Below are 26,327 nucleotides of genomic sequence, written 5' to 3'. Positions count from 1 at the left end.
TAACTTCACACACTTCATGCCCCCGACACCCAGAACTTCCACCATTACTACCTCTCCAGCATCGTTTTCCAGTGGTTCAATATGCACTCTCAACTCTCTTTTACACTTTATGTATCTGAAGAAACTTTCCTCTTTAATATTATTGGCTAGCTAACTTTTGTATTCCACCTTTACCTTCTTAATGACTTTTTTAGTTGCCTTCTGTTGGTATCTGAAAACTTCCCAGTCCTCTTAACTTCCCAGTAATTTTTGCTCTATAATATGCCCTTTATAATATGTTGACTCAGGAATGAGGGTGATCAACCTGGAAAAGAATCATATTTCTCCCGTGTGATTAGGGGTGTGAAAAAGTCAATAGGCGCAGACGGTTATGAATCGAAACAGAGGTGGTACACCTCTTGGTAGTCCCCATTGTTCATCAGCAGAGTAGGAGCTGAAAATAACCAATCGGAGGAGGAGTTGACGATAGTCATAGATGATTGCCTAGGCCACTCGCCGGTCATCAGAATTGGTGATATCCCTCCTCTAACAATGCGGCACGTCGTTCTCGAGGGCAAGGGAAGCAGCCCAGTGGTGGAAAGCAACAACACTCGGTAGTGTTGGATGAATTGATTGCCTGGCTTAGACATCACTCAGAAGTTCCTGTGTGCGATTCGGCCAGGGCAATTTATGGAAGAAGTTAATTTTTAATCATGGATATGGAAATCAAATCTGAAATCCGGACCTGGTGGTGTGGGACCTCCTGCCTCTCTGTAATAGAGAAGAGCGCACTGGAAAAGGCAGGAGAATGGGGTTGAGAAGGAAAGAAATCAGCCATGAAGAAATGACAAGCAGACCTGCTGGGCCAGACGGCCCAATTCTGCTTCTATGTCTGATGTTCTTGTGGCCCGGATGGTGCTGGCGGTGGGCAGGGGGAGGGGGTGTTGGGTGCTGGTTTCTTATGGCAGTGCTCCATGTAAAAATGCTCAATGGTGGGGGGCGGGTTAACCTGTGATGGAGGTGAACAAGATTGAAAGATGATGTACAAATTTATTTTTGTCAAATAAAAATGACCTCCGCGTTAATGATGACTGGGGGCATCCTTTTGTAGTATTTATTTATTTTTACTTAGAGGCATACAGCAGAGTAACGAGCCTTCCAGCCCAACGTAGCTTTACTGCCCAATTATACATGTGTGACCAATTAACCTACTGACCCAGGGGTTTCTCTCGGTTAATGGTAGGGGTCCAGGGCATAGAAAAACCCCTGTACTAACCTAGACGTCTTTGGACCGTGGGAGGAAACTGGAGCACCCTGAGGAAACCCACGTGGTCACAGGGAGAATGTACAGACTCCTTACGGACAATGCTGGGATTGATCCTGGGTCACTGGTGCTGCAGTAGATAACCCCAGTGCTGTTGTGTCTGGTTAAAACCTGGTACAGCAAAGGATTAAAATGTGGCAGTGGCTGTGTAGCAAATCGTGCCTCGTCCAGTGCTCTTACCTTGCGTAAACATGCAAAAAGACTAAACTCGTTACTCACCTCAAAGCTCTTTGGCCTGTTGCTTTGTGCCAAGTCCCTTTTTGCCCCAATAAACTACTTCATTCCATCGGAAGCTGTTCCCTTTATGAAAGACCTTAGAATGTTTTGAGATACAATCACCCTTGAACACGCAAAACTAGGGACTTTTTAAATTGGGGGATTTTTTTCGTCATTTCTAGAGTCATAGTCATGGAATAGCAAATCGCAGCATGGGAAACATGTCCTTTGGCCCATCAGGTCCAGGCAGGTCATCATTTTCTTGGTTCTAAGGGTGACACGCCTGGCTTCTGTAGAACTGAACCCACCCAACCACCCACCCCACCTCCGGAATCCGTTTTCCCTTCTCTCCTCTTCAGAACAATGATTTTGAGTAATCCTAACCCTGAAAGTGTTGTTTACACATTCCCCCTGCGACTGTGTGGGGTTTCCAAGATCCTTTGGGCTCCACCCACATTCCGATGACAGGCATTTGTAAATTGGCACTTTTGTATTGGTGAGGAGTAAAATCTGGAGGAAGTAGGTGTCCCCACCGTCAAGGACATCTTCTAAAGGTGGTGTCCCAAGGAGGCAGCGTCCATCGTTAAGGACCCTCACCAGCCAGGGTGTATCCTCTTCATTACTACCATCAGGGAGGAGGTACAGGAGTCTGAAGACCCAATGCTCAATGTTTAGGTACAACTCAGAGTCAGGGAGCAGTACGGTACAGAAACAGGTCTTTTGACCCATCTAGCTCATGCCGAACTATCTTGCTGCCTAGTCTCACCGACCTGCCCCTGGACCGTAGCCCTCCGTACCCCTTCCATCTATGTATCCGTCTAGACTTTCCTAAATGTTGAAATCAAACCCCCATCCAATACTTCTGGCAGCTCGCACCCTCTGAGTGAAGATGTTCCCCCTTAAACATTTCACCTTTCCCCCTTAACCCATGACCTCTAGTTCCAGTCTCACGCAGCCTCAGAGGAAAAAGCATTTACCCTAAATATACCCCTCATAATTTCATATACTTTATCAAATCTCCCCTCATTCTCTGATGCTCCATCAGCGGACTTCTGAATGGTTCATGAACACAAAGTTCAAAGTAAATTTTATTCTCAAAGTACATATATGTCACCATATACAGCCTGAGATTCATTTTCCTGTGGGCCTACTCATACACCACTTCTCTATTCCTCTTTCACACTTTTTTTGTTGTTTTCTTGTAAGTTAGAGAAATTTTTTATTTCATGCACAGGGCTATTGTCACAAAACAACAAAGTTCATGACGTATGTGGGTGATAAACCAGATTCTGATCGGGTATGTGGAAGAATCAAGTGGAATCAGTGTAAATGGGTACTTGATGCAGACGCTGTGGGTCCAAGGACCTGTTTCTGTGCTGGATTTGTCTGTGGCTCCAGATTAGATTTACTTATCACGTGTACATCAAAACACACAGTGAAATGCATCATTTGTGTTAACAGTTTGAGGTTCTGCTGGCAGCAGCCCCCACGTATTGCTGCACTTCCTGCTCCAACGTAGCATTCTGACGGTGTTCATCATAAAACCATGCAGCCCACGTACAACAAATTGGGGCAGCACAGTAGTGTAGTGGTTAGCACAACGCTTTACACTGCAGGTGACCCGGGTTCGATTCCCAGTGCATGGAAGTTTGTATGTTCTCCCTGTGATTTACTTAAGTTAATTGATCATTGTAAATTGTTTGGTAATTAGGCTAGGGTTGCTGGGTAGCGTGGCTCGAAGGACCAGAGGGGCCTATTCCGTACTATATCTGAATAAATAAAGATCAAAACAAAGCACTTCGCACCCCCAACCCTTCCATCATGAATCACAGGTCCTAGTTCTCGGGGCCCACCAACCACGGTCCTGTTGTGCCTTTAGGAGACCTGCAGAGATTGTTTGTTGCTCTGTGGCTCCTGGAGGACTAGGGCCAGTGATCCCTGATTGGAGGGAGGGGAAGAAGTTTGTTTTGCTGTTGTTGTCTCTGTCTTGTTGATGAACATTGTGGGCACGCTATGTTGGCGACACTTGCAGGCTGCCCCCAGCACATCCTCAGACTGTGCTGGTTGTTAATGCATTTCACTGCGTGACTCAACGTACATGCGAGCAATAAACCCATGCGCTCACATTCTCGTGAGCCTAGAACAGGGGCTCCCAACCTGCAGTCCATGGACTCTTTGCTTAGTGGCTTTGGTCCATGGCATAAAGAAGGTTGGGAACCCCTGCTCTACAGCATCTGTGTTTTGGTTGGCTGGAGCAGTGATTGAACGCAGGTTGGAGACCGGAGATTGCAGATGATGGAATTTGGAGCGAGAAACGAGCTACTGGTTTGCTGCATGGGTTGAGCAGTGTCTGCTGGGCTGGGGGAAGGAATTGCCAAGGTTTTGAGTCAAGACTCTGCATCAGAACCTCTGTGGGGTAAAGGAGGGTGGTGGACCTCGAGGACACATATAAACCAGTCGCTGTTGAGGGAGAGCTGACCAATAGTAATTGATCTGAGATAATTGATTGGTGAGTGTGGAAGGTCAGCCCACTTTGCCCATGCTGATTATCAAGTACCTTACTGTACCGCTCCAATAAACCTGCACTTAGTCCACAGCCAACTTACTAATGGCAATTCAAGTGCTCAATCACATCTTAAATATTATGCTTCCATAGTTAGAGATGTGTAGCAGAGAGCATATTGTCTGGCTGTATCACACCCTGGTATGGAAACACCAATGCCCTTGAATAGAAGATTCTACAAAAAGTAGTGGATAAAGCCCAGTCCTCCCCTCCACTGAGCACTGAGCACTTCTACATAAAACGCAGTGGCAGGAAAGTGGCTTCCATCACCGGGAACCCCCACCACCCAGGTCGTGCTCTCTTCACGTGCTGCCATCAGGAGCCTCAGGACCCACACCACCAGGTTCAGGACAGTTACTACCCCTCAACCTTCAGGCTCTTGAACCAGAGGGGATAACTTCACTCAACTTCACCTGCCCCATCACTGAAATGTTCCCACAATCTACGGACTCACTTTCAAGGACTCTTCATCTCTGTTGTGGTGTGGATGAAATCACTGGAGAGACAGAGTCACTGGTAGATACAAAGCAGCTTCTTTATTTGACACAACAAGGTACAGCAGGCATCATACGGACAGAGACACTTTCGATAGAAAGGTCTGCTAGCCCAATGTGGGCTCCATATTTATACGTTAAACACAAAGGCAATTGCTACTTAAAAAGTTACAGACAAATGCATAGACAATACTTCCTTTTGAAGCTACCTACAAACATCACACCTTCTGACTTCATCGTTTCCTTCCAATGCCAACATGTCTGGGTTAGTATTCACTGCCTTTAGGAATGCAAGTTAAATCCACAATACATTTATTTGGCATTTTACGTGCTAACATAGAAGACAATTAATATTTATAAAGTATAGATAATACTGTCTTCGAAACTACAGCATCTGATCAAACTACGGTGCCAGAAGCATCTGGTATTCACACCTTTTTAGGAAGCGCATTGTTGTGGACTCAATCCACAGTACTTTGTCAAATAGAAGTCTGGTGGCCAAAGCCATTTAAGTGTAAGTGAATCATCTACCCAAAAAACTCACTCTAATGATCTCATGTTCTCTATTATTTATTTTCTTTTTGTATTTGCGCAGTTTGTTGTCTTTTGCATGGTGGTTGAATGCCCAAGTTGGTGTGGCCTTTCACTGATTCTGTTATGGTTATTATTCTATAGATTTATTGGGTGTGCCCGGAAGAAAATAAATTTCAGGACTTATACATACTTTGTACTATGTGTTGGGCACGTGGCCAAGTGGTTAAGGCGTTCGTCTAGTGATCTGCAGGTCGCTAGTTCGAGTCTCAGCTGTGGCAGCATGTTTGTGTCCTTGAGCAAGGCACTTAATCACACATTGCTCTAGTGTCTGTGCGAGGAGTGTCGCCCCACATAGACTTCCAATCTGCACCTTGTAAGGCATGAAAAATGCCCGACGTAGGCCTCTCATGGTCTGAGTCGACATTCCCTGTGCATACTTTGGTAATAAATTTACTTTGAACTTTGAGGTCTTTGCCTCCTCCACCTTCTGAGGTGGTACATTCCAGATCCCCAGCACCCTTTCCAAGCTCTCTGACTCTATATTCCACATCCTCTAATTGCATTTAGCTTTATACAACCTGAATGTGTTTATGAATTTGAATTTATTTGAATCTTACATCCGTCCCACAATGTGAGGGAGTAAAAATCTTTGCGTTGTGACTCCGTTGCAATGTACAGACGTGAATTTATAAGTCTAATGGCTTGCAGAAAGAAGGTGTCCCATAGCCTGTTGGTGCTGGCTTTAATGCTGCGGTATCGTTTCCCAGATGGAAGCAGCTGAAACAGTTTATGTTTGGGGTGACTGGTGTCCCTGATGATCTTCCAGGCCCTCTTTACGCACCTCCTGCTGTAAATGTCCTCAATGGAGGGAAGTTCACATCCACAGATGCGCTGGACTGTCCGTGCCACCCTCTGCAGTGCCCAGCGATCAAGGTTGGTGCAGTTCCCATACCAGGTGGTGATACAGACAGCCAGGATGCTCTCAATGAAATCCCTGTAGAAGGTCTTGAGGATCTGGGGGCTCATGCAAAACTTCTTCAGTTGCCTGAGGTGGAAGAGATGCTGTTGTGCTTTTTTTGCCACAAAGCCGGTGTGTACAGTCCGGGTGAGATCTTCAGTGGTGTGTATACCGAGGAACCACTCACCCTCTCAACTGCAGTCCCATTGATGTTGACCGGGGCAAACCTGTCTCCATTCCTTCTGTAATCTACGATCAGCTCTTTTGTTTTTTGGTCATTGAGGGAGAGGTTGTTACCTTGGTACCACTGTGTCATGGTGTGAACCTCTGCTCTGTAGGTTGTCTCACTACCACGAGATATAAGGCCGATCAAAGTCGTGTCATCTGTGAATTTGATCAGCAGTTTGGAGTTGTGTGTGGCAGCACAGTCGTGGGTGTAAGGGGAGTAGGGGATGTATGTATGGCAGTGATCTGTCTGGATGCTGTGCAAACAAAAGCTAATGACTGTATCTTGGAACATGTGACAGTAATAAATCAATTACGTCTGTTGAAGGTACACAGGACTTGGGTGACCTTGCCTGGATTACATTCTCTGCTTTGCTTTGCTTCCCCCAGAATAACACGGTTCCGCAATGGAGGACCCAGCAACCGAGTCATCGACCCTTCAGCACCGCGGCAGACCAGGCTACCTTCGATATGATATCACGCTACAAGGAAAGGCCGTGGGAGTACCTGGAGAGTGAAGGTAACTGGTACCTTTAAGTCCTTCACACTGCACTGTGCACTTCCTCTGCTGCTCGGTACGATCACTGCCTCAGGGAGAAGCCTCTCTCAAATGCATAGAAAATAATAAAGTGCAGCTCCTTTTATTTTTAACTTGGTGGCACCAACATGGACAAAACCTCTGGGCCAGTCCTTTACAGGCAAAGCCCTCCCCACCATTAAGCACGTTTCCATGGATGCACTGCCACAAGAAAGCAGACCCCCACCATGCACTCTTCTTGCTATTACCATTGGCCTTACATCTCACACCACCAGCCTCAGGAATAGTTATTACCCTACAGCCGTCAGGCTTCTGAACCGGCGTGGATAACTTCACTCAACGCAACTCTGAACTGAGTCCACAACCTACACGCTCACTCGCAAGGATTCTGCAATTCATGTTCTCAGTGCTGTTATTTTGTTTTATTAGCACAGTTTGTCTTCTTTTGCACATTGGTTTGTCATGAATGTTTATGTCTAGTTTTTCACAAATTCTATTGTTTTTTTTAATTTTCCTTTAAATGGCTGCAGGAAAATGCATCTGAAGGTGGTACATGGAAACGTACAAGTCCTTTGATAATAAATTTTCATTGACTTTGAGAGTAACTGCTGTTTCCGCAAACCTCGGGTCTAGAACTGGGAATACAAGAAATTGGACATTTTGGATCAGGATGAGGAGAGATTTTTTTCCATACAGGGTTCTAAGTGTTTGGAGTTGCCACCACTAGGTCTGTAGACACTTGTTCGTCAGTCTATTCCAGGCTAAGGTTTTGCATTTCTAGATGCCGAGGGGATCGGGTGAGTTTTTTTTCTCAGGCAGGGGACAGAAACAGTGGGCCCACTTTCAGGTACCCCACGGGACTTTGCTTGATTCTTCCATGGACTGCATTAAACTAAGGATAAACACGAGATTCTGAAGATGCTGGAAATCTGGAGGATCACGTACAAAATGCTGGAGGAACTTAGCAGGTTAGACAGCATCTATGGATAGTATAAACAGTCGACGATTTGGGCCGAGATCCTTGATCAGGACTGGGAAGGAAGGGGGCACAAGCCAGAAGAGGTAAGGGGAGACAGGTGAGACCACATGTGAGGGAAGGTAGCCCTTTCACCACTTCTCCTCCCTCACCTTAATGACATGCCATCACCTTCCTCTTATTCCCCACCTCCTTCCCCTTTATGCCACTCCCTTCTGTTAGATTCCTTTTATTTCAGCTCTTTACCTCTTCCACCCACCTACCTCCCCCACCCACCTACCTTCCCCCTACCTGGTCTCACCAGTGACCGGCCAGCTTGGACTCTTGCCCCTCCCCCACATTTTATTCTAGCTTCTTATCCGTTCCTTTCTAGTCCTGACTTTTCAGCGCAGTAGGAGGGGTGAGGGAGTCAATTTTAGAAAACCTAGTACATTTATTTTTCTTAGGTTTACACACACAGTCCAGCAGTCGTGGAGCATGTAATGGGAGCGGTATACTCACCTCCTTCTACCTTAGAACTTATCAATCACCCCTCGTAACTGACCCCTCCGACCCACTTACACCCATTTGACCAATTAACCTCTGACCCATACGTTTTATCAATCACCCCTCGTAACTGACCCCTCCGACCTACTTACATTCATTTGACCGATTAACCTCCTGACCCATACGTCTTATCAATCACCCCTCGTAACTGACCCCTCCGACCCACTTACACCCATTTGACCAATTAACCTCTGACCCATACGTTTTATCAATCACCCCTCGTAACTGACCCCTCCGACCTACTTACACCCATTTGACCGATTAACCTCCTGACCCATACGTCTTATCAATCACCCCTCATAACTGACCCCTCCGACCCACTTACATTCATTTGACCGATTAACCTCCTGACCCATACGTCTTATCAATCACCCCTCGTAACTGACCCCTCCGACCCACTTACACCCATTTGACCAATTAACCTCTGACCCATAGGTCTTATCAATCACCCCTCGTAACTGACCCCTCCGACCTACTTACACCCGTTTGACCGATTAACCTCCTGACCCGTACATCTTTGGAACGTAGGGGGAAGCCGGAGCATCTAGAGGAATTCCAGGCAGTCACGGCCAGAACCTAGACACTCCTTAAAAACAACGGCTCAATCGAACCCAGGTCATTTGTGCTCTAATAACTGGAACCACTACTCTACAGTGCTGCCCAAAATTTATGAAGGGTCTCTGTCCAAAAGGTTGACTGTTTATTTCCCTTCATAGATATTGGCTAACTTGCTGAGTTCTCCCATCATTTTGTGTGCACTAAACCAAGGATTCTGATAGGTGGACACCTACAACTTGTTGCCGTCTGCCAAGCTTTCATTGGTTCAGGAGTGAGCTGAGTTGCAGGGAAAGACGGGGAAAAAGGCTAACTGGATTGGACCAATCTGTAATGAGTCTGTGAATGTCTGGCTCAGCGTTTCGACTAAAAACAAACTGCTTTGAACTTGATCATCTTTTTCCTTGCATTAGGCTGGTGGATCATTTAGTTGATTAAAACATTAGGAAGGTACATTGCACACACAATTCTCTCTCCCTCTGGAATTTGGAAGGGGGTGCTTGGTGGCCCAAGGTGGGTCACAGTCTTTTCTTTTCCCCTGTGGTGGAGCATTGGGTTATGATTTCCTATCTCCCTCCATTCGTAGGACATAGACATAGAACATAGAATAGTACAGCACATTACAGGCCCTTTGGCCCACAATGTTGTGCCAACCCTCAAACCCTGCCTCCTATATAACCCCCCACCTTAAATTCCTCCATATACCTGTCTAGTAGTCTCTTAAACTTCATGTTTGTGAAGTTTGTGCATGTTTGTGTTGCTCCGACTTACATCTCAAATTACTTGTTGGCACATACACCTCACCACGTTGTAACCGTATTTTACTCTGCTGCAGAGTACTTGGAGCGATATGGCAACCGGCCAGTGTGGGCTAACTATCGGAGGAACCACAAAGGTCTAATCCCACCGCAGAAGACCAGGAAAACCTGCATAGTAAGATTTGCACTCTCTCTGGTTTCGAGCTCGTCCAGTCCCTGCTGAATATTTGCATTTGCCTGGTTGATGGCATTCCGACCTTGGCCTTGAGAAAGGTGGACTGAGTGTAGAGGAGACTGAGTGGAAACCAGTTAATTCAGGCTGGAATTGGCTTGAGCCTCCTTGGAGTGGACCCACTGAGGCAGTTAAAATAAAGCGTTGATTCGGAAACCGTTTCTGTTCTGTGAAATGCAGAACGGAGGAAATGGCGTGAAAGTGCAAGCTCGAAGTGAAATAAGGAGTCACTCTCACTCTGAAGACACAAAAATTGGGAACATTTCCAAAACGTGTACAACGAGAATATCAATATCTGGTTTATTATTGCGGGCTTGTATGATGTGGAATTTGTTGTTATGCAACCTACTCTAGAAACTGCCTAGAATCTCCCCAGCACATAGCCCTCTATATTTCTAACCTCCATGTACCCATCTAAGAGTCTCTTAAAAGACCCTATTGTATCTGCCTCCGTTGCTGACAGTGCATTCCATTCACCCACCACTCTCTGTGTGAAAAACATACCCCCAACATCCCCTCTGTATCTACTTCCCAAGCATCTTAAAACTATAGCCCCTCGTGTTAGCCATTTCAGCCCTGGGGAAAAGACCTCTGGCTATCCACATGATCAATGCCCTTCATCATCTTGTACACTTTTATCAGGTCATGCCTCATCTTCTGTCGCTCCAAGGAGAAAAGGCCAAATTCACTCAACCTGTTCTCAGAAGGCACACTCTTCAATCTGGGCAACATCCTTGTAAATCTCCTCTGCACTCTCTCTATAGTATCCACATCCTTCCTGTAGTGAGGTGACCAGAACTGAACACAATGCTCCAAGTGGGGTCTAACTAAGGTCTTGTAGCTTTAACATTACCTGAGGGCTCTTGAACTCAGTCCCACGGTTGATGAAGGCCAACACACTATATACCTTCTTAACAATACTGTCAACCTGAGCAGCAGCTTTGAGTGCCCTACGGACATGGACTCCAAGATCTCTCTAATCCTCCACACTGCTAAGAGTCTTAATATTATATTCTGTCTTCAAATTTGACCTATCGAAGTGAACCACTTTTCAGCCTAGTTCTGCATTCTATCAATGTCCTGCTGTAACCACTGACAAACCTCCAGACTATCCACAACACCCCCAACTTCTGTGTCATCAGCAAACTTACTAACCCACCCTTCTACTTCCTCAACCAGGTCAAATTTATAAAAATCACAAAGAGGAGGGGTCCCAGAACAGATCGCTGTAGAACACCATTGGTCACCGACCTCCATGCAGAATACGAACCATGTACAACCACCCTTTGCCTTCTGTGGGCAGTTCTGGATCCACAAGGCAAGGTCTCCTTGGATCCCTGATTACTTTCTGAAGGAGTCTTGCATGGGGAACCTTATCAAATGCTTTACTGAAATCCATATACACTACATCCACTACTCTACCTTCAGCAATGTGTTTTGTTACATCCTCAAAGAATTTATTCATGCCCATGACAAAGCCATGCTGACTCTCCCTAATCAGATTATATCTCTCCAAATGCTCATAAATCCTGCCTCTCAGGATCGTCTCCAATATCTTGCCCACTACTGAGGTAAGACTCACTGGTCTATAATTTGCTGGGTTATCTCTACTCCCTTTCTTGAATAAGAGAACAACACTTGCAACCTCCCAATCCTGTGATACTTCTCCTGTCCCTATTGATGATGCAAAGATCATCGTCAGAGGCTCAGCAATCTCCTCCCTCACTCCCCACAGTAGCCTGGGGTATATCTTGTATGGTTCTGGTGACTTATCTGACTTAATACCTTTCAACAGCTCCAGCACATCCCCTTTCGTAATGTCAAAACACTTTCGGTCTGCTGTAAGTCATCTCCACAATTGCCAAGGTCCTTTTCGCTGGTGAATACTGAAGCAAAGTACTCATTCAGTGCCTCCTCCGGCTCCATGCACGTTCCCACTGTTGCACCTGACTGGTCCTATTCTCACATGGCTCTCCTCACACACACAGTTTTTGTCAATTTCTGACCTCCAAACAGTTCGGGTCAGGAACAGAGCCCTGTTGTAACCTTGAAACTGCCTTTATTTTATCAGAGATATCTTCAAGTGCTCAGATCCCTGAGTGTCTGTCATTGTCTCATTGGAAACCCAGAACATTTGGAGCTGGACAATTGAGAACAACAATCTAAGCCGTTGACCCATCCTTGCAGAACAATGCAGTTTCTCTAGACTCTCCCTGTGACTAGAGTGCCCTGTATTATTCTCCTCCGCTACCTCTCTCTAAAAGCCTGTACTTTCTCAAGGGTAGTGCCCAGATATGAACCCAGTATTGCAGCTGAGATATAACTTGCTAACTGATCTTAAGTACCTGTGGTTCTGGATGCTGGAACTCAATGAGTAACACACACACAATACTGGTGGAACTCAGCAGGTCAGGCTGCATCTTTGGAGGGAGATAAACAGCATCTCAGGCCGATGAAGCATTTCGGCACGAAATGTTGACTGTTTATCCTCCTCCATAATGTGCCTAATTTGCCGAGTTCCTCCAGCGTTTTGTGTGTGTTACTCCTAACCGACCTGCTATGTCAATAAAATTATATAAAATCAACTTGGGGTTGCAGGAGTATTGTACTTGTGACCTAGGCTGTACATGATCATTGCTCATTTATACCACTTTAACAAACTGTTTTTCCTTCTCCTGCAGAGGGGTGACAAGATCAGTGGCAATCCCTGCCCCATATGTCGAGACCAAAAGATTCAGGTCGACTACAGGGTAAGCATCTCTACTTGCATGCAGGATTTATTTGGTAATGGGCTCCCACAAGGCTGCATTACTGACCTTTCTCAATTGTACAAAGAAGTCAGTGTTGGGCTCTAAAGTTTGCTTACAACTGACTGATCACTGTCTGACACACTGTTTGGAGGTGTACGGTTAACCACACATCCGTGGACTCCAGACCGACTAAGCATTTGTTCTGCATGAAGACTATTGGATTAAGACCTGGGATTTGGTAGCAGTCTTGAAGTTTTTGTGATCAAGTGTCCTTTTCTGGAGCCTGTGTGAGATATCCTCCGGAGTGCCTGTCGTGGCTGATTGGAAACTGCACTACCTTCTGAGCCAGAATTCCTGAGCACAGGAATCAAATCACAGTGACCCACGTGCTGACAGATTGCTGCACTATCTGAGGTGCCGTGCTCGGCAGGAGATGCTGATGAAAGGCTCTGGCGACTTGCTTGGGTGAGGCATAACAGTATTTAGAAGGAGAGCACAGATATCATCCCTCATGTTCTTATCAATTTCGGCCGCTCGAAGACTTGCAAATACTTGTGTTCGGTTGGTGGGTTAATTGATTGCTGTAAATTGACCCTAGTGTGTAAGTGAGGGGTGAAATGCTTTGAGTTGATAGGAATGTGCAGCTGCGTCAGGGACAGTCCCAAACCCAGCTGCAAAAGGAGGAGGGGAGCTGTTGTTGGCAGTCTGTGCCACAGTGCGGGTGTTGGGCATTAGAAGAAAATGGGAACATACAGAGAATAAAATGGCATAGGGTTTGTTGAGTGTAAAACTAAATGATGGTTGGCGTGGTTTCAATGGGTTGAAGGACCCGTTTTGGACACCACCTCTCTCCATGACTGGTCTGCACTGTGATTATCACTGTCCTGGTTATCTGGCATGCCACTGAAACTGGTTTGTGTGTCCTACAGAACGTGAAGCTCCTGGAGCAGTTCATTTGTCCCCACTCCGGTGAAACCTACCATTCCACCAGAACCGGTAAGGACCCGATTAATTATTTTGACTGGTATTCAGCAAAAGAAATTTCCACAGAAGTTGTGCGTGATGTTGCTGTGATGATTGGGCCAATCCCAGATGAAAGTGGGGTCTATGATCTTTACAACAGTACATCTTTCTTTCCGCCTCTGGAGAAGTGGGGTGGTGGGCTAGATTTTGACTTGTCCTCATTGGGGACAGGATATGGACTAGGTCAGGTAGTGGGTCACACACTGTCCTCTCCCCCTCGGGGACCGGGTGGGGTAGGGGTCACACACTGTCCCCTCTCCTTCTGGGACTGGGTGGGACAACAGTCACACACTGTCCTGCCCTGTCTGACACTGGGTGGGGTAGTGGGTCACACACTGTCCTCTCCCCCTCTGGGACTGGGTGGGACAACAGTCACACACTGTCCTCTCCCCGTCTTGACACTGGGTGGGGTAGTGAGTCACACACTGTCCTCTTTCCCCCTCTGGGACGGAGTGGGTTAGTGGGTCACACACTGTCCTCTCCCCCTCTGGGATCGGGTGGGGTAGTGGGTCACACACTGTCCCCTCCCCCTCTGGGACCGGGTGGGGTAGTGGGTCACACACTGTCCCCTCCCCCTCTGGGACCAGGTGGGGTAGTGGGTCACACACTGTCCCCTCCCCCTCTGGGACCGGGTGGGGTAGTGGGTCACACACTGTCCTCTCTCCCTCTGGAACTGGGTGGGACAACAGTCACACACTGATCTCTTCCCTGCCCCCGCCCCCCTGCCAGGACCGGGTAGGCCTGAGATTTATTTCTGTTCAGGTGAGGGGTCTGATGGTACATTTGCTTTTGATACAGTGTGGGGCGTGAAGGCGCAGATGTGCTGTGGGGGATATGGACAGACAAAAGTGACTGGGTGAGGATGTGATAGATGGAATATGATTTGTGAAAATCTGGGCACGTTGTCCACTTTGGCAGAAAAATACAGAAATTGTGAGAGATTGAAAGGGGGACTTGGTAGCAGTAGCTGGTAAGTTAACGTTTAGCAAGGGCAAGAGGTAGGATGGTGCAGTGGTTAATGTGGTGCTATTACAGCTCAGTCAGAGTTGGAAGTAAGGAGTTTGTTTGTCCTCCCTGTGGAATATGTAGGTTTTCCCCGGATGCTCCAAAGATGTGGTGAGTAAGCTAATTGGTCATTGTAAATTGTCCCATGATTAGGTTAGGGTTAATCGGGGTTGTGGGGATGCTGGGGTGGTGTGACTTGAAGGTTCTAGTCTGTGCTACATCACTAAGTAAATAAATACATGGTATGTTGGCCTTTTACTGCACGAGGTGTTGACTGCAAGAGTAGAGTTCTCTGAATTCAATCCTTGCTGTGACGGCTACGTGAATACTGTGTACATGTTTCATCTCCCTACTCAAGGAGGATACACCTATGGTAAATGGCAGGCAGTGAAGATTCAGCAGATAGATTCCTGGGAAGAAGGGTGGGAGGAGCGTGGTGGGTTTTACCAACAGGAGGATGATTAAGGGAAAGGGGGATTCTCAAGATTCCTGTAAACAATGGATTCAGTACTATGTCTGTGACTGCAGTGTGTTTGAATAATGTCTCACAGCTGCTTTCTTTGGAGCAAGATGATTAAAGTTTGCCCAGATTCACATCAGATATCTCTGGGCTTTTCACACCTTTTGATTTTGACAAAAAGCAGTACCTGATGGAAATTAGAACATTCCTTTCTTAATTCAAGCATAAATTTGACGGATGTTCTTATCTTTGTAATTAAGTTGTGGCTCCAGCAAACCAGGTAGGGCATTCTTTTCTTTAATTAAGGTGGCTGGAGTGTCTAACAAATTAATTGAACTTTTGTATCAATAGTCCATCGACTTGACCGGAATGGTTATCAAACTGACTGTTCTTTTGTATCGGTGGCCTTATAACTTCTGACATCAGGCAGTGAACTTGTAGAACCGCCAGGGAGATGAGAAAGGGTCTCTCCCTGATGTCGGGTCCGAGTTTACTCGCCGGCTGAGCTCGAAGAAATAAACAGGTGAAAAGATAAGTAACAATCTTTTTGTGCTGTCGTTATTTGATCCAGCAAAGTTACGTTTACAAGGAGATACTGACCTAATAAAAACTGCATTGAGTTTCAGATGAGAAATGGCCTCCTTGAAATGTACAAAAGTCAAGGGGAACCTCACAGGGATGACATCTAGAAGCAGGATCCCAAGAAAGGCAGAGGCAAGGAGGAATTTTTTCAGCCAGAGAGAATTGGATTTTAGTAATTCTGCAATATGGAGGCTGAGTCACACTGAGATTCTAGGCTATAAGGAATTGAGGGACTAGGGGAGAGAGCAGTGTTGCCGAGGTAAAAGAATGGTAGGATCTGCCCCCCGTTCTCTTCCCTGGGATTTAGTTTTACTGATGGTGGTTGGTGGTTCTGTTACTGAGTCTGACTCCTCTGTGCATATCGTTCAATCCTAGGAGTGTGCATGAAACAGTACAAGAAATTGAGCAAAGCAATCCAGGATGCAAAGGATCACGGTAAGATGGGGGAACATGCCATAAAACTGTGCAGTTGCAGGGGGACAGAGCAGTGATTGTGGAGAAATGAATTTAAACTGGACTGCACATTTTGGATGGTCCTGCAAGTACGAGTTTGATTTAACCTTGGACTTGCAAGTTGCCTTTCTGCAGGGATTTGGTTTAAAGCAAGAGTGGAGATAACAGATGTTTGAATCAGGGATTTGTTTCAAGACTAATTGGTGCAAGACATCAGTACAGTTTTCTTATCCACTGAGTACGCCAGTTTGTTACTACTGACATCATTCTATGATCATGTATTACTTCCCTCTCAATCAAACCACACTGATCCTGATGAATGATCTGGGTCAGAAACATCGACTGTTTAATCCCCTCCATAGATGCTGTCCAATCTGAGTTCCTCCATCATTTTGAGAGTGTTGCTCAAAATTTCCAGCATCTGCTGAATCTCGTGTCTCTGATCCCTTATCTAGCTAAGTGCTGTTCCAGCTATTGAACCAGTTGTTGCAGGTAATTAATCACACCTATATTGTGGAAGTCTCATTTTACTACCAATGATTTGAGTTCTAGACTTACTTTCAAATTACTTAGTAGCCATATGGTCATACAGCTACTACCTTCAGGCCAAGCAGTCCTCCCCAAAAACAGTGCCCACCCACTTAATCTGCATGGCCGGCTGGTGGCGCAATGGCATCAGCGCAGGACTCCGGAGCGAAGGCTCCCAAGTTTGAATCCAAGTCCGGCCCCCCTTCCGAGCACGCTTTCCATCTGTGCCGGGTTGAGCGTCGAGCTAGCCCCTCAGCCTCGTTAAAAAAAAGGGGAGGGGGGGTTGAGGCAGGATTGTTAATATTCTGACCCGGTTAATCCAAAGTGAGACCAATCCCAACACCACGCGCCAGACAAGAATGGCTGACCATCTGGTGCGACATGCTAAAAAAAACTTAATCCCAATTTCCTGCATTCAGTTCATATTCTCGCAAGCTCTGCCCCTCCATGTACCTAAACATTGTACCATTTGCCTCGACCACTTCTTCTGGCAGCTTATTCCAAGTAGTCACTACCCTTTGCATTAATTCCACTCTTGCTCTCTGTTGCAGGGTTGCTCAGGTTCCAAGTGCCCCATGTTGAGATACGACTGGAAGACTACTGTGGTTCCCATGGTGCAGTGGGTAAAACACCACCCCCACCGCGGCAGGAGGGACCGTGGTACAGCTGGTATGAGTGGCAGGCACCACCCGAGAAGGACGTTGCTCGGATTCGGCAGATGTACAAACCTTTCCTGAAGGATGATATCATTTGAAATTCCACAGAGAACATGACTTTCAAAGTGATTATGCTACTACTTGTGAGCATGACCACAAGCCCAGAGTGTGGTAGTTACGCTAAGTTAATGTTTTTCAATAAAATTGTGAATGAATCTTTTTATTGCAGTTTGTGAGAGCCAGTGAATGGTTACAAATTGTCCTCAGTTCCATTGTTTGGAAACTCAGCATGTTACTTGACGAAACAAATTTACTGAATTGGAGAGAAGTTTTACAGGTGTCAGATAAGGGAATTTTATTCACAAATGAGGTAATCATTGGTTGATGTGAAATGGACGTGATATTTGGCAAAATTTATAGGAAAACTTATTAATTACATTAAATTGGTACAGACTTAAAGCAAGAGCAACCAGTTTTCCAACTCTTATTCCAACAACATGTGGGTGTGAATGCATTTATTTTTGGTGCGGAGGTATTCACTTACTGGGCAGAAGCTGACAGTTTTGGCACTAGATTTACTGTAGTGTGGCAGTTAGGTGATTAATCAAAACATACTGTTACCCTTGAATACATGCTGTGTGCACTCAGACTCCCCCCCTCGCACTGGTTTTGACCTATTTCTGCACAGCTCGAATGTCAATTAGTGGAAAGTAGGTCGAAATAAAACCAGCAAGGAGGGAGTGAATACACACCGTATATATTCAGGAGTAATAAAGTTTTGATTAACCACCCATCTTCCACACTTTCTTCACTTATGAACTACAGTATGTAAACTGTACTGTAGATCTATAGCCAAAACTGAAGCCTCTTGCCCAGTAAACAAACCTAATGTATCACCGGCCTAAAAATAAATGCAGTTACACCCACACCTGCTGTGAGAAACAGAAGTGGAAAGTTAACCCGAAAGATCCTCCATCAAAGAACCAAATACACTGATGTGGTTGTTTTTAGAGCCTGTGAAATTTAAGCTGGCAAATACAGAGCTATGAAATAGGACATTCAGTGAGATTACAGCCTGCTCAGCTGTTCCTTCTGCACACCAGTCTCACTTTGGTTGGCACCTAGAGAAAAGTCCCTGGAAATGCATCAGGAGAGGGATCTTGCAGAAATTCCAAATCAATGGGTAGTTTGCCTTCTTCCTAACAGTCTCAATTTTACCCAGCGTTAATGAAGTGCTGTGCTAAGTGTTTTATTCAAGTGTAAGATGTGCAATGACAGTCCAGAACCTTGGCTCACCAAAGGCCCGAGTTCATTGTGTACTTTTTATTTTTATGCTATTTATGTGGCATCCATTTGCCATCTGATTAAAAAGCAGTCAAGGGAAGAGAATTTAAATCCAATGCTTGTTTCCACTTTGCATTCACACTAATCCTGTGCCAAACGGAACCATTCCTGGTCATGGAAAAATAAACAAAAGGTCACTGTGCAAAATGCAGATCTGATTGAGGGGGCCACAGATTTCAAACTCACATCAGGTTTTAAATAGGGCCCATCATGCTCCCTTGTGCTGGGGTCCACAAGTCACATTTCACATCTAGTGCACTCAGTACAGAGACCGGAACATCTCTGCCTCATTTCATCCTCCCACTGGTAGCAGGAACCCCAGGGCAGGCACTTTGTCTATATAACATGTACAGGGTATTTCTGGCCAGTTTGACCAGAGTGTCACTTTCCCACGAGCAAATCAGCACCAATCTGTCCTCCTTTGACCCCAATGAAGGTTAATTTGTGCCAAATCTGCGCAAGCTTTTTCACCGAGGAGCAGCCTCCAGCTGGATTTCCTAAATTTCATTGTAACAGATTCTAAGTACCACTTGAGTTCATCCCAATTTTGGTTGACTTAATATTACATTGGGAAAAGTTTGGTATCCAAAAGACCTCAGTGGTGCCACAGCCTCAGAGCTTTCAGTATCTTTTCAGCACATGTGAAATCAGAGCCTGCAACTTGCCACAAAACCCCATGACAGTGCGGCTCTGTTTGGCAGTGTTCCTTTAAGTTGGCGTTGCAATTGCACCATCAGCGAGAGCTCTCCAGCAAAGCTGGGTGCCCACACACTGGGCTGAAAAAGATCCAGGAGCTGAAAACAAAGCACCACAGTCAAGGGACCTAATTATTTAAAGAAAACAAACTCAAATGGATCTCTACGCTAAACCAACTGAGACTGCCCACAATGCACACCAAGTACATCAGTGTCTGTGAAAAAAGATTTAGAATCCCGAATCCATCACTCCACTGTTTAGCTGCTCTTGCCCAGCACTATTTGAATTTACATTTCCAAGCCATCTTTCCCCTCTGACCCCCAGAGGCACTCATCACTCAAAAAAATAGATCATAAAATTCTCCCTTGTTTGGCATGTGAAGTGCAGGTGAGGACAATTGAGCACATGGCTGTAGTTTGTCACGGTTAAATTGCTGCACTGCAATGTGAGGTCCCTGAATTTCCTGCTGCAGTTGGTGTCACTGTTCATTTGCATCGCGCTGCCCGCCAGGTTCGCCATCCACACAGCACCGCAGGCTCAGTCCTTCTGGTGCTTGCGGTTAATGGTCTCTCCCAGTGCTTCCAGCACCTCGCGCTTGTAGTCGTCAAAGTCACCATCAATCTGGTTGATGGTCTGCTCCTCCACCACCCACAGCTGACAATTGGTCTCGGTGATTAGCCGGGCGTCGTGGCTCACAATTATGACAGCTGCAAAGAGGGGGAGGAAAGAGATGATACCACAGGTGACTGCTTGCTCGTACTACTGTGATAACAGCAATATCACAGGCTCACTCCGGGCTATGAATGCCGGATTTACATACACCCCATACCTAACAAGCTCCTACAAATACTAAATTCAAACGAGTCTGTAGCATGGAAACAGGCCCTACAGCCCAGCTCATTCATAAACCTCTCCTATCCCCATCCACTTATGAGTTTTAAATTTTGCTAGTGTGTGCTTGAGCAAGGCATTTAACCACACATTGCTCTGCGACAACACCGGTGCCAAGCTGTATGGGTCCTATGCCCTTCCCTTGGACGTGGAGAGGGGAGACTTGCAGCATGGGCGACTGCTGGTCTTCCATACAACCTTGCCCAGGCCCGCGCCCTGGAAACCTTCCAAGGCGCAAATCCATGGTCTCATGAGACTCACGAATGCCTATATATGTGTGCCCATCTCAACTACTATTTGAGGTAGTTCACTCCAAAAAACACACCATCTCTTGCATGAAGATGTTCCTTCTGAATCTCATGCCTCTAATCTTAAACCAATGCCCTCCTGCTTTTAGCATCCCCTTCCAAGGAAAACACACCACGTGCTTCAAACAATCAGTCCCAGGAAAAAAATAAATGGTTCTATGTAACCACCCCACTGTAATCAGGCACCAGTTTCTTAAGGGCACAGACTGTCAGTTTCACCATGGAAGGCCAAGCAAGAGCTGATTTGAAGATTAACAAGTAATTGCTTCTATTGCTACTGTGCAGCCATACTCTTCAACAACGTACTGTCCACCCATAAAGTGCACGGGACATCCTGAATGTACCACTGCAAGTAGGCAGGCAAGGACAATAAGTATTCATGTTGACTAGCTCCCATCAACACCACTCTACAATACCGTGGAGGTATGGTTAACAAGTGATTGTGTACTTTCTGACTTGAGGCAGACCCTTTAGCCTATCGAGTCCACACTAATTATTGGCCATCCATTTATACTAGTCCTACCTTAATCCCAGTTTGCTACACTCCCAACTCCGCTCACCTGCCACAGATATTTAGTGGCAAATTAACCCACCAACCACATGTCTTTGTGATGTCGGAGGAAGCTGGAGCACCCGGGGAAACCCACACGAGAACCCCACCCAGGGGAAACCCATGTGCTCACTGGGAGAATCAGCAAACTCCACACACTCAGCTCCTGAGGTCAGGACTGTACCCAGATTTGTGGAGCAGTGATGAAGTTGCTATTGAGCAGCTACCCAAATGGTTAGCTCTAGGAAAGTGAGACGTGGATCTACCATCTTCTGTCTCCAAATGCAGCCCATGTTCGAAACCCAGGTAGAGGGAGGGCATTACCTTCCCCACACTCACCTCCTTTGTAGACATTAATTGCATCAGCCAAAGCATCAATGGATTCTATGTCCAGATTGTTTGTAGGTTCATCCTGCATTTGAAACAAACAACATTGTATTAAAATAGAAACTGGAGAGCTGGAAAAGTCCCCAAATACCTAGAGTGGGAGCTGGTTGAATAAATCTGCAGTGCAGGGTGAAAGGGGAAATAGTGAATCAACTCCATTTCAGCTTTTCATTGATTTTACTGTTGTACTGTGAATGGCTGCAAGTAAACGAATCTCAGTGACCTCACTGAAACTACACTGGTGACTACGCTTCGATAATAAATTTACTTTGAACTTCTAATATCAAGCACCTTGACCCCTTCCAGCTGTAGGCCAGGATGCAGAGGGGAGCAGGAGTGGTCAAATCCCAACTTGAAATTGGCAACATTTAATGATCAAGCTATAACTTCAGTAATTCCATAACATCACAGGATACACGAGCAGAATTCAGTCATCTGGCCCAGAGTCTGCTCTGCCTTCCCATCACAGCTGCTTTTTATTTTAAAGCCCCATTCACCTGTCTTCTCCCCATAACCCTTAACCCCCTTACCAGTTAATCTCAGGCTTAAATATATCCAATGACTTGGCCATCTGTGGCAATGAATTACGTAGATTCACCATCCTCTGACTAAAGAAATTCCTCATCTGTTCTAAAGCTGTATTCTGAGGCTGTACCTCTGGTCCTAGACTCTTCTGCTATTTGAAACATTCTCTCCACATCCACTCTATCTAGGCCTACCAGATTCCAATGAGATCTCCTCTCATTTTTCTGATCTCCAGTGATAACAGGCCTGGAAACATGAGGTCATTCTTGTGTACCTCCTCTGGACCCTCTCCAGGGCCGGCTCCCAAAACTGCCCACAATGCACTCACTCCCTGGCTGCAGACACACGGTATTTCTGCCCTTGTGCTGTACTCTGTGCAGCCATCAACATAGAGGAGAAATGCAGAACCAGGCCTGGGCAGTGCTCTGCATGTGAAAGGGAAATGAGTGTTTCACTGGACTGGAACCTCTGGAGAATCTCCTCTGCAACCTCTCTGGAAACTTCATCACATCTCCTTCAACCCTTATCAACTTTTATTGAAGTACCCTATCTGGATGCCCCACAGCTTGATACGGCAAATGCATTGACTGAGACCACAAACTGCAGAGTCGTGGACACAGTGCAGCACATCGCAGCAACCAGCCTCCCCTCTATCGATTCCGGCTATATTTCTCAGTGCCTCAGTAAAGCAGCCAGTGCAACCAAAGATCCCAGCCACACTCTCTTCTACTACCACACTGTGTAATGAATTGATCTCTGTGAACAATATGCAAGGCAAACTTTTCACTGTGCCTCAAGTAAATGTAACAGTAATAAATCAACCCACTGTGTCACTGTGTGGCAATCAGAACTGCACATAATGCTCCCAAGTGCGCCCTGACCAGGAAATGAACGTAGGGAAAGTGTGGTGATTGGGAATGTAACAAAGTACCGGCAGGTTACAGCAACTCAGGTAACTGGAGTGTCAGATTACTTACCAGAATCAGGACGTCAGGCTGTCGACAGGCCAGTTCTGCAAACACCACTCTCGCTTTTTGACCACCTGCAGATAGAAGCAATGATCTGAGCAAGCTGACCCCCACACGTGCATGGACTAATCGAGGCGGCAGAGAATGGTGAGGGAACGGTGTCAGTGAGGCTCCAGGCTGTGGAGTAACCTGACAATGGCAGGTATTACTTCTGAACATTTCCACCCAGCTAGGTCATGGCTGCTAGTCCTAGCCTGTAAATCACTTGCAGAGCTAAGGACCTGGATACAGATGTGGTGAAGAGGGAAATGCATAGCTTGATTCTCAACTGCACTGCAGTGCATTAACTCGTAGATTTTTGGACGAATTTGAAAAGCGAATATGCCTTTTTTCAGAACAAGCCAACAATATTGGCCAAGCTATTGTAAACGGTGTTAAGTCCCAGCCCCGAGGAGCTACAGCAGATTGCCATTTTTTAAAGTGCTGCGGGGAACAGCCATGGTTCCGGTATCCAATTAGTCAGAGGACTTTAACAGTAAGCTGTTACTGAGACACTAGTATAAGCTTCGGAGGCACGCAAGATAATGACACCACTGTTATCAAACTGAAACACTGTTGTTTGTTTCCCAGTTATTTACATTTGGGGAATGTTGGAATTTAAAGGGGGAGAAGTGTTGTAATGTGAACATTATAAAGATAAGTTAACAGACATCCCACCCTGCAAAAACTCATTTCAGGGAGGTGGCACCATCAATTTGCGGGAGACTCCCGGAACTTCAGGGAGAAGTGGGATGTCTGCAATAGAGTAGCTCCTTAGCAGCTAGCCAGCTAATTTAAATAACGTTAGCTATGCTAATGAACGAATGACACCTGTTAAACTCACCTCAACATGTCTTTTACAGTCTTAACCCACCACGGGCAACAGAAAAGTCACTGTTGCAAACAGTGCAGCGAGCAACACTGTCATTATTTTTGACCCTTATTAGGCAGGGGTACACTTTAGTGTAGTCTGGGGTGATGTACGTTTTATATTTTCTTTTTATTTGAACACTCTACCATGGCACTCTCTCTCTCGCTCTCAAAAAAATCGATTTCCAGGATATTGTATATAATTTGCGGGCATCAGGGCGCCACCATCAATATGCGGGACACTCCTGGAACTTACAGGAGAGGCGGGATGTCTCAGTTAATACAAATTAGGATAATGGTAATATAGCAATACTCCCGCTACGGAAAGCTGTTTGTAAAGAGAGGTTGCTTCCAGGTTGCGGGATTTTACTTCCGGTCTTTCCTACCGCGGTGCATGGTAGGGGAGCTACACACACGCGTACTAGGCAGAAAGAACGGAACTAAAGCCCCGCAACCCAGAAAGAATCTCTTTACAAACAGCTTTCAGTAGCGGGAGTATTGCTATTTATCCTAATTGGTATTACTTAATTTTATAATGCTCACATTACAACAGTATTTGTGTATTTATTTTTCATTTTTTTCGGGATCTACTGGGAAAGTCTCAAAGATCGACCACTAGTTGACGACCACTAGTCTAAGTCTTTCTAAAACCCACTAACCCGCACAGATTTGGGATATGGGAGGAACCTGGAGCTCTGGGAAACCCATACAGTTGCAAGAACTATGACCAGACAGTGCCAGAGGTTGGGATAGAACCCAGATCACTGTAGCTGTAAGGCAGCAGTTCTACCAGCAACATCACTGTGCTGTCCAGTGGAAAGAACACATGGAGGAAGACAGATCAGGGCAGAACGAGATTCAGCAGCAAATCCAACATTCAGTGGGGAAGGATTGCAAAATCAGTGAGCTACGGCTAATATTCAAAAGTCCAGGGAGTGGGACATGAATGGTTTTGATTAATAGGGCCAAACTGTTTTAAACATTACTCTGCAGCTGGCATGCACAGCAACCATTTTTCCCAAACACAGACTAAATCAGGTCCCCCAAATTTCTTCCTCCCCTCCCAGGCTGACCCAGCCCATTCAGTACCAGAGAGCTTGCTGATCTGGATGGTGTGGGCATGGCTCTCCAGGCCAAAGCGTCCAAGACATTTCCGCCCGTCCTGGTACGGTAGGTTGAAATTCCTCATGAGGTACTCCGTTGCTGTCTCCTCCATGTTGAGCTGGTCTGCATACTGCTGGTTGAAGAATCCTATTTTCTGTGCACAAGGGAAGGCGTAGTTTTATTAGAAGACCGTAAGTCATACAGTACTGTGCACAAGTTTTTGGCATATATAGCTAGGGTGCCTATGACTCTTGCAAGGTACTGTAGTAATTTTATGTATTCCGCTAAAAAGAACATTTCATGACATATGTGATGATAAACCTGATTCCAATATGGGTCTCTACTGTGGACTGAGAGCAGGAAGAGGGGAATCATGGTTGGGAGAAAGGGGAGGGAGTGGGAGGCACCAGAGAGACATTCTGTAATGATCGATAAATCCACCCCTGTCCGATACTCCTCTGCCACCTGTCCCACACTCCTCCTGTGGCACTCCACCCTCGCTATTCCTAACATCCTTTGCTCTCGCCAGATTCACCCTCTGTTCCATGTTGACAAATACAGCATTGTGCAAAAGTCTTGGGCACATTAACCCTTTCAATCCCAGGATCATTCCATGAACCTCCTCTGGACCCTCTCCAAAGCCAGTACATCCTTTCTTAAATATGGGGCCAAGAACTCATAATATTCCAAGTGCTGTCTGACCAATGCCTCATAAAGCCTCAGCATTAAGTCCTTGCTTTTATATTCCAATGCATTATTTTATTAAAGGGGATGTGTAAAATACGACAAATATTTCCCTGTGGAGTCTCCCCCTACACACCCGAAGAATATATTGAGACAAAGGACTACAGATGCTGGAGTCTGCAGCAACAAGCAAGGCACTCAGATGGATCAGGCAGCATCCTTGGAAGGGAATGTCAGTTGATGTTTTTGTATCAAGCCCCTTCATCAGTACTCAAACTCAACAACTGAGTTTCTAGACCATCTTCTGCCTTGCAGGAATAACTCAGTCAACACCCGAAGCGGGTCAACTCAAATGTAGTCCAGATCATCCCCCACCCAACCCAAGCCCTGTAGCATGACAAATGCAGACTTCCAATTCTTTCCCTGTGGGACAAGGGAAATATTTTTTAAACACTATTCATTTTCACACTCCACATCTGGCATTGGTAAACCAACATCCAAGTGTTTGCTTAAGTGGGCAAGCCAAACTGCAAAGATTCCTGCCTGCTTTAGCCATGAGTGGCTCCTGAGAGGAGGCTGAAGGTGAAAAGGGACAAGTGAACTGGT

General features: G+C 45.9%; 2 protein-coding genes across 5 annotated transcripts in view; one reads left to right on the top strand and one right to left on the bottom strand.

Annotated features, from left to right (window-relative positions):
• mrps18b (mitochondrial ribosomal protein S18B) overlaps nt 1-17,470 on the top strand; it is a 28,266-nt gene extending 10,796 nt beyond the window's left edge. The window contains exons 2-7 of the mRNA XM_063048128.1: nt 6,684-6,813; nt 9,744-9,841; nt 12,580-12,648; nt 13,578-13,644; nt 16,094-16,153; nt 17,251-17,470. Coding sequence (XP_062904198.1) covers nt 6,684-6,813; nt 9,744-9,841; nt 12,580-12,648; nt 13,578-13,644; nt 16,094-16,153; nt 17,251-17,453 — 627 coding nt within the window. The 3' untranslated portion in view covers nt 17,454-17,470. The remainder of the gene's footprint in view (nt 1-6,683; nt 6,814-9,743; nt 9,842-12,579; nt 12,649-13,577; nt 13,645-16,093; nt 16,154-17,250) is intronic.
• Nucleotides 17,471-19,921: 2,451 nt separating this feature from the next.
• Nucleotides 19,922-26,327, bottom strand: part of abcf1 (ATP-binding cassette, sub-family F (GCN20), member 1) — a 64,132-nt gene continuing 57,726 nt past the window's right edge. For all 4 annotated transcript variants that reach the window (XM_063048125.1, XM_063048127.1, XM_063048124.1 and 1 more), the window contains 4 exons: nt 25,023-25,191; nt 23,034-23,098; nt 21,484-21,556; nt 19,922-20,102 (listed from right to left, as the gene is read on the bottom strand). In XM_063048125.1, coding sequence (XP_062904195.1) covers nt 19,933-20,102; nt 21,484-21,556; nt 23,034-23,098; nt 25,023-25,191 — 477 coding nt within the window. In that variant the 3' untranslated portion in view covers nt 19,922-19,932. The remainder of the gene's footprint in view (nt 20,103-21,483; nt 21,557-23,033; nt 23,099-25,022; nt 25,192-26,327) is intronic.

Source organism: Mobula hypostoma, chromosome 5, assembly GCF_963921235.1.
Source record: "Mobula hypostoma chromosome 5, sMobHyp1.1, whole genome shotgun sequence".
In the NCBI taxonomy this organism is placed as follows: domain Eukaryota; kingdom Metazoa; phylum Chordata; class Chondrichthyes; order Myliobatiformes; family Myliobatidae; genus Mobula; species Mobula hypostoma.
The sequence above is the reverse complement of the archived record's forward strand: the minus strand, read 5'-3'. Positions and strand labels throughout refer to the sequence as shown.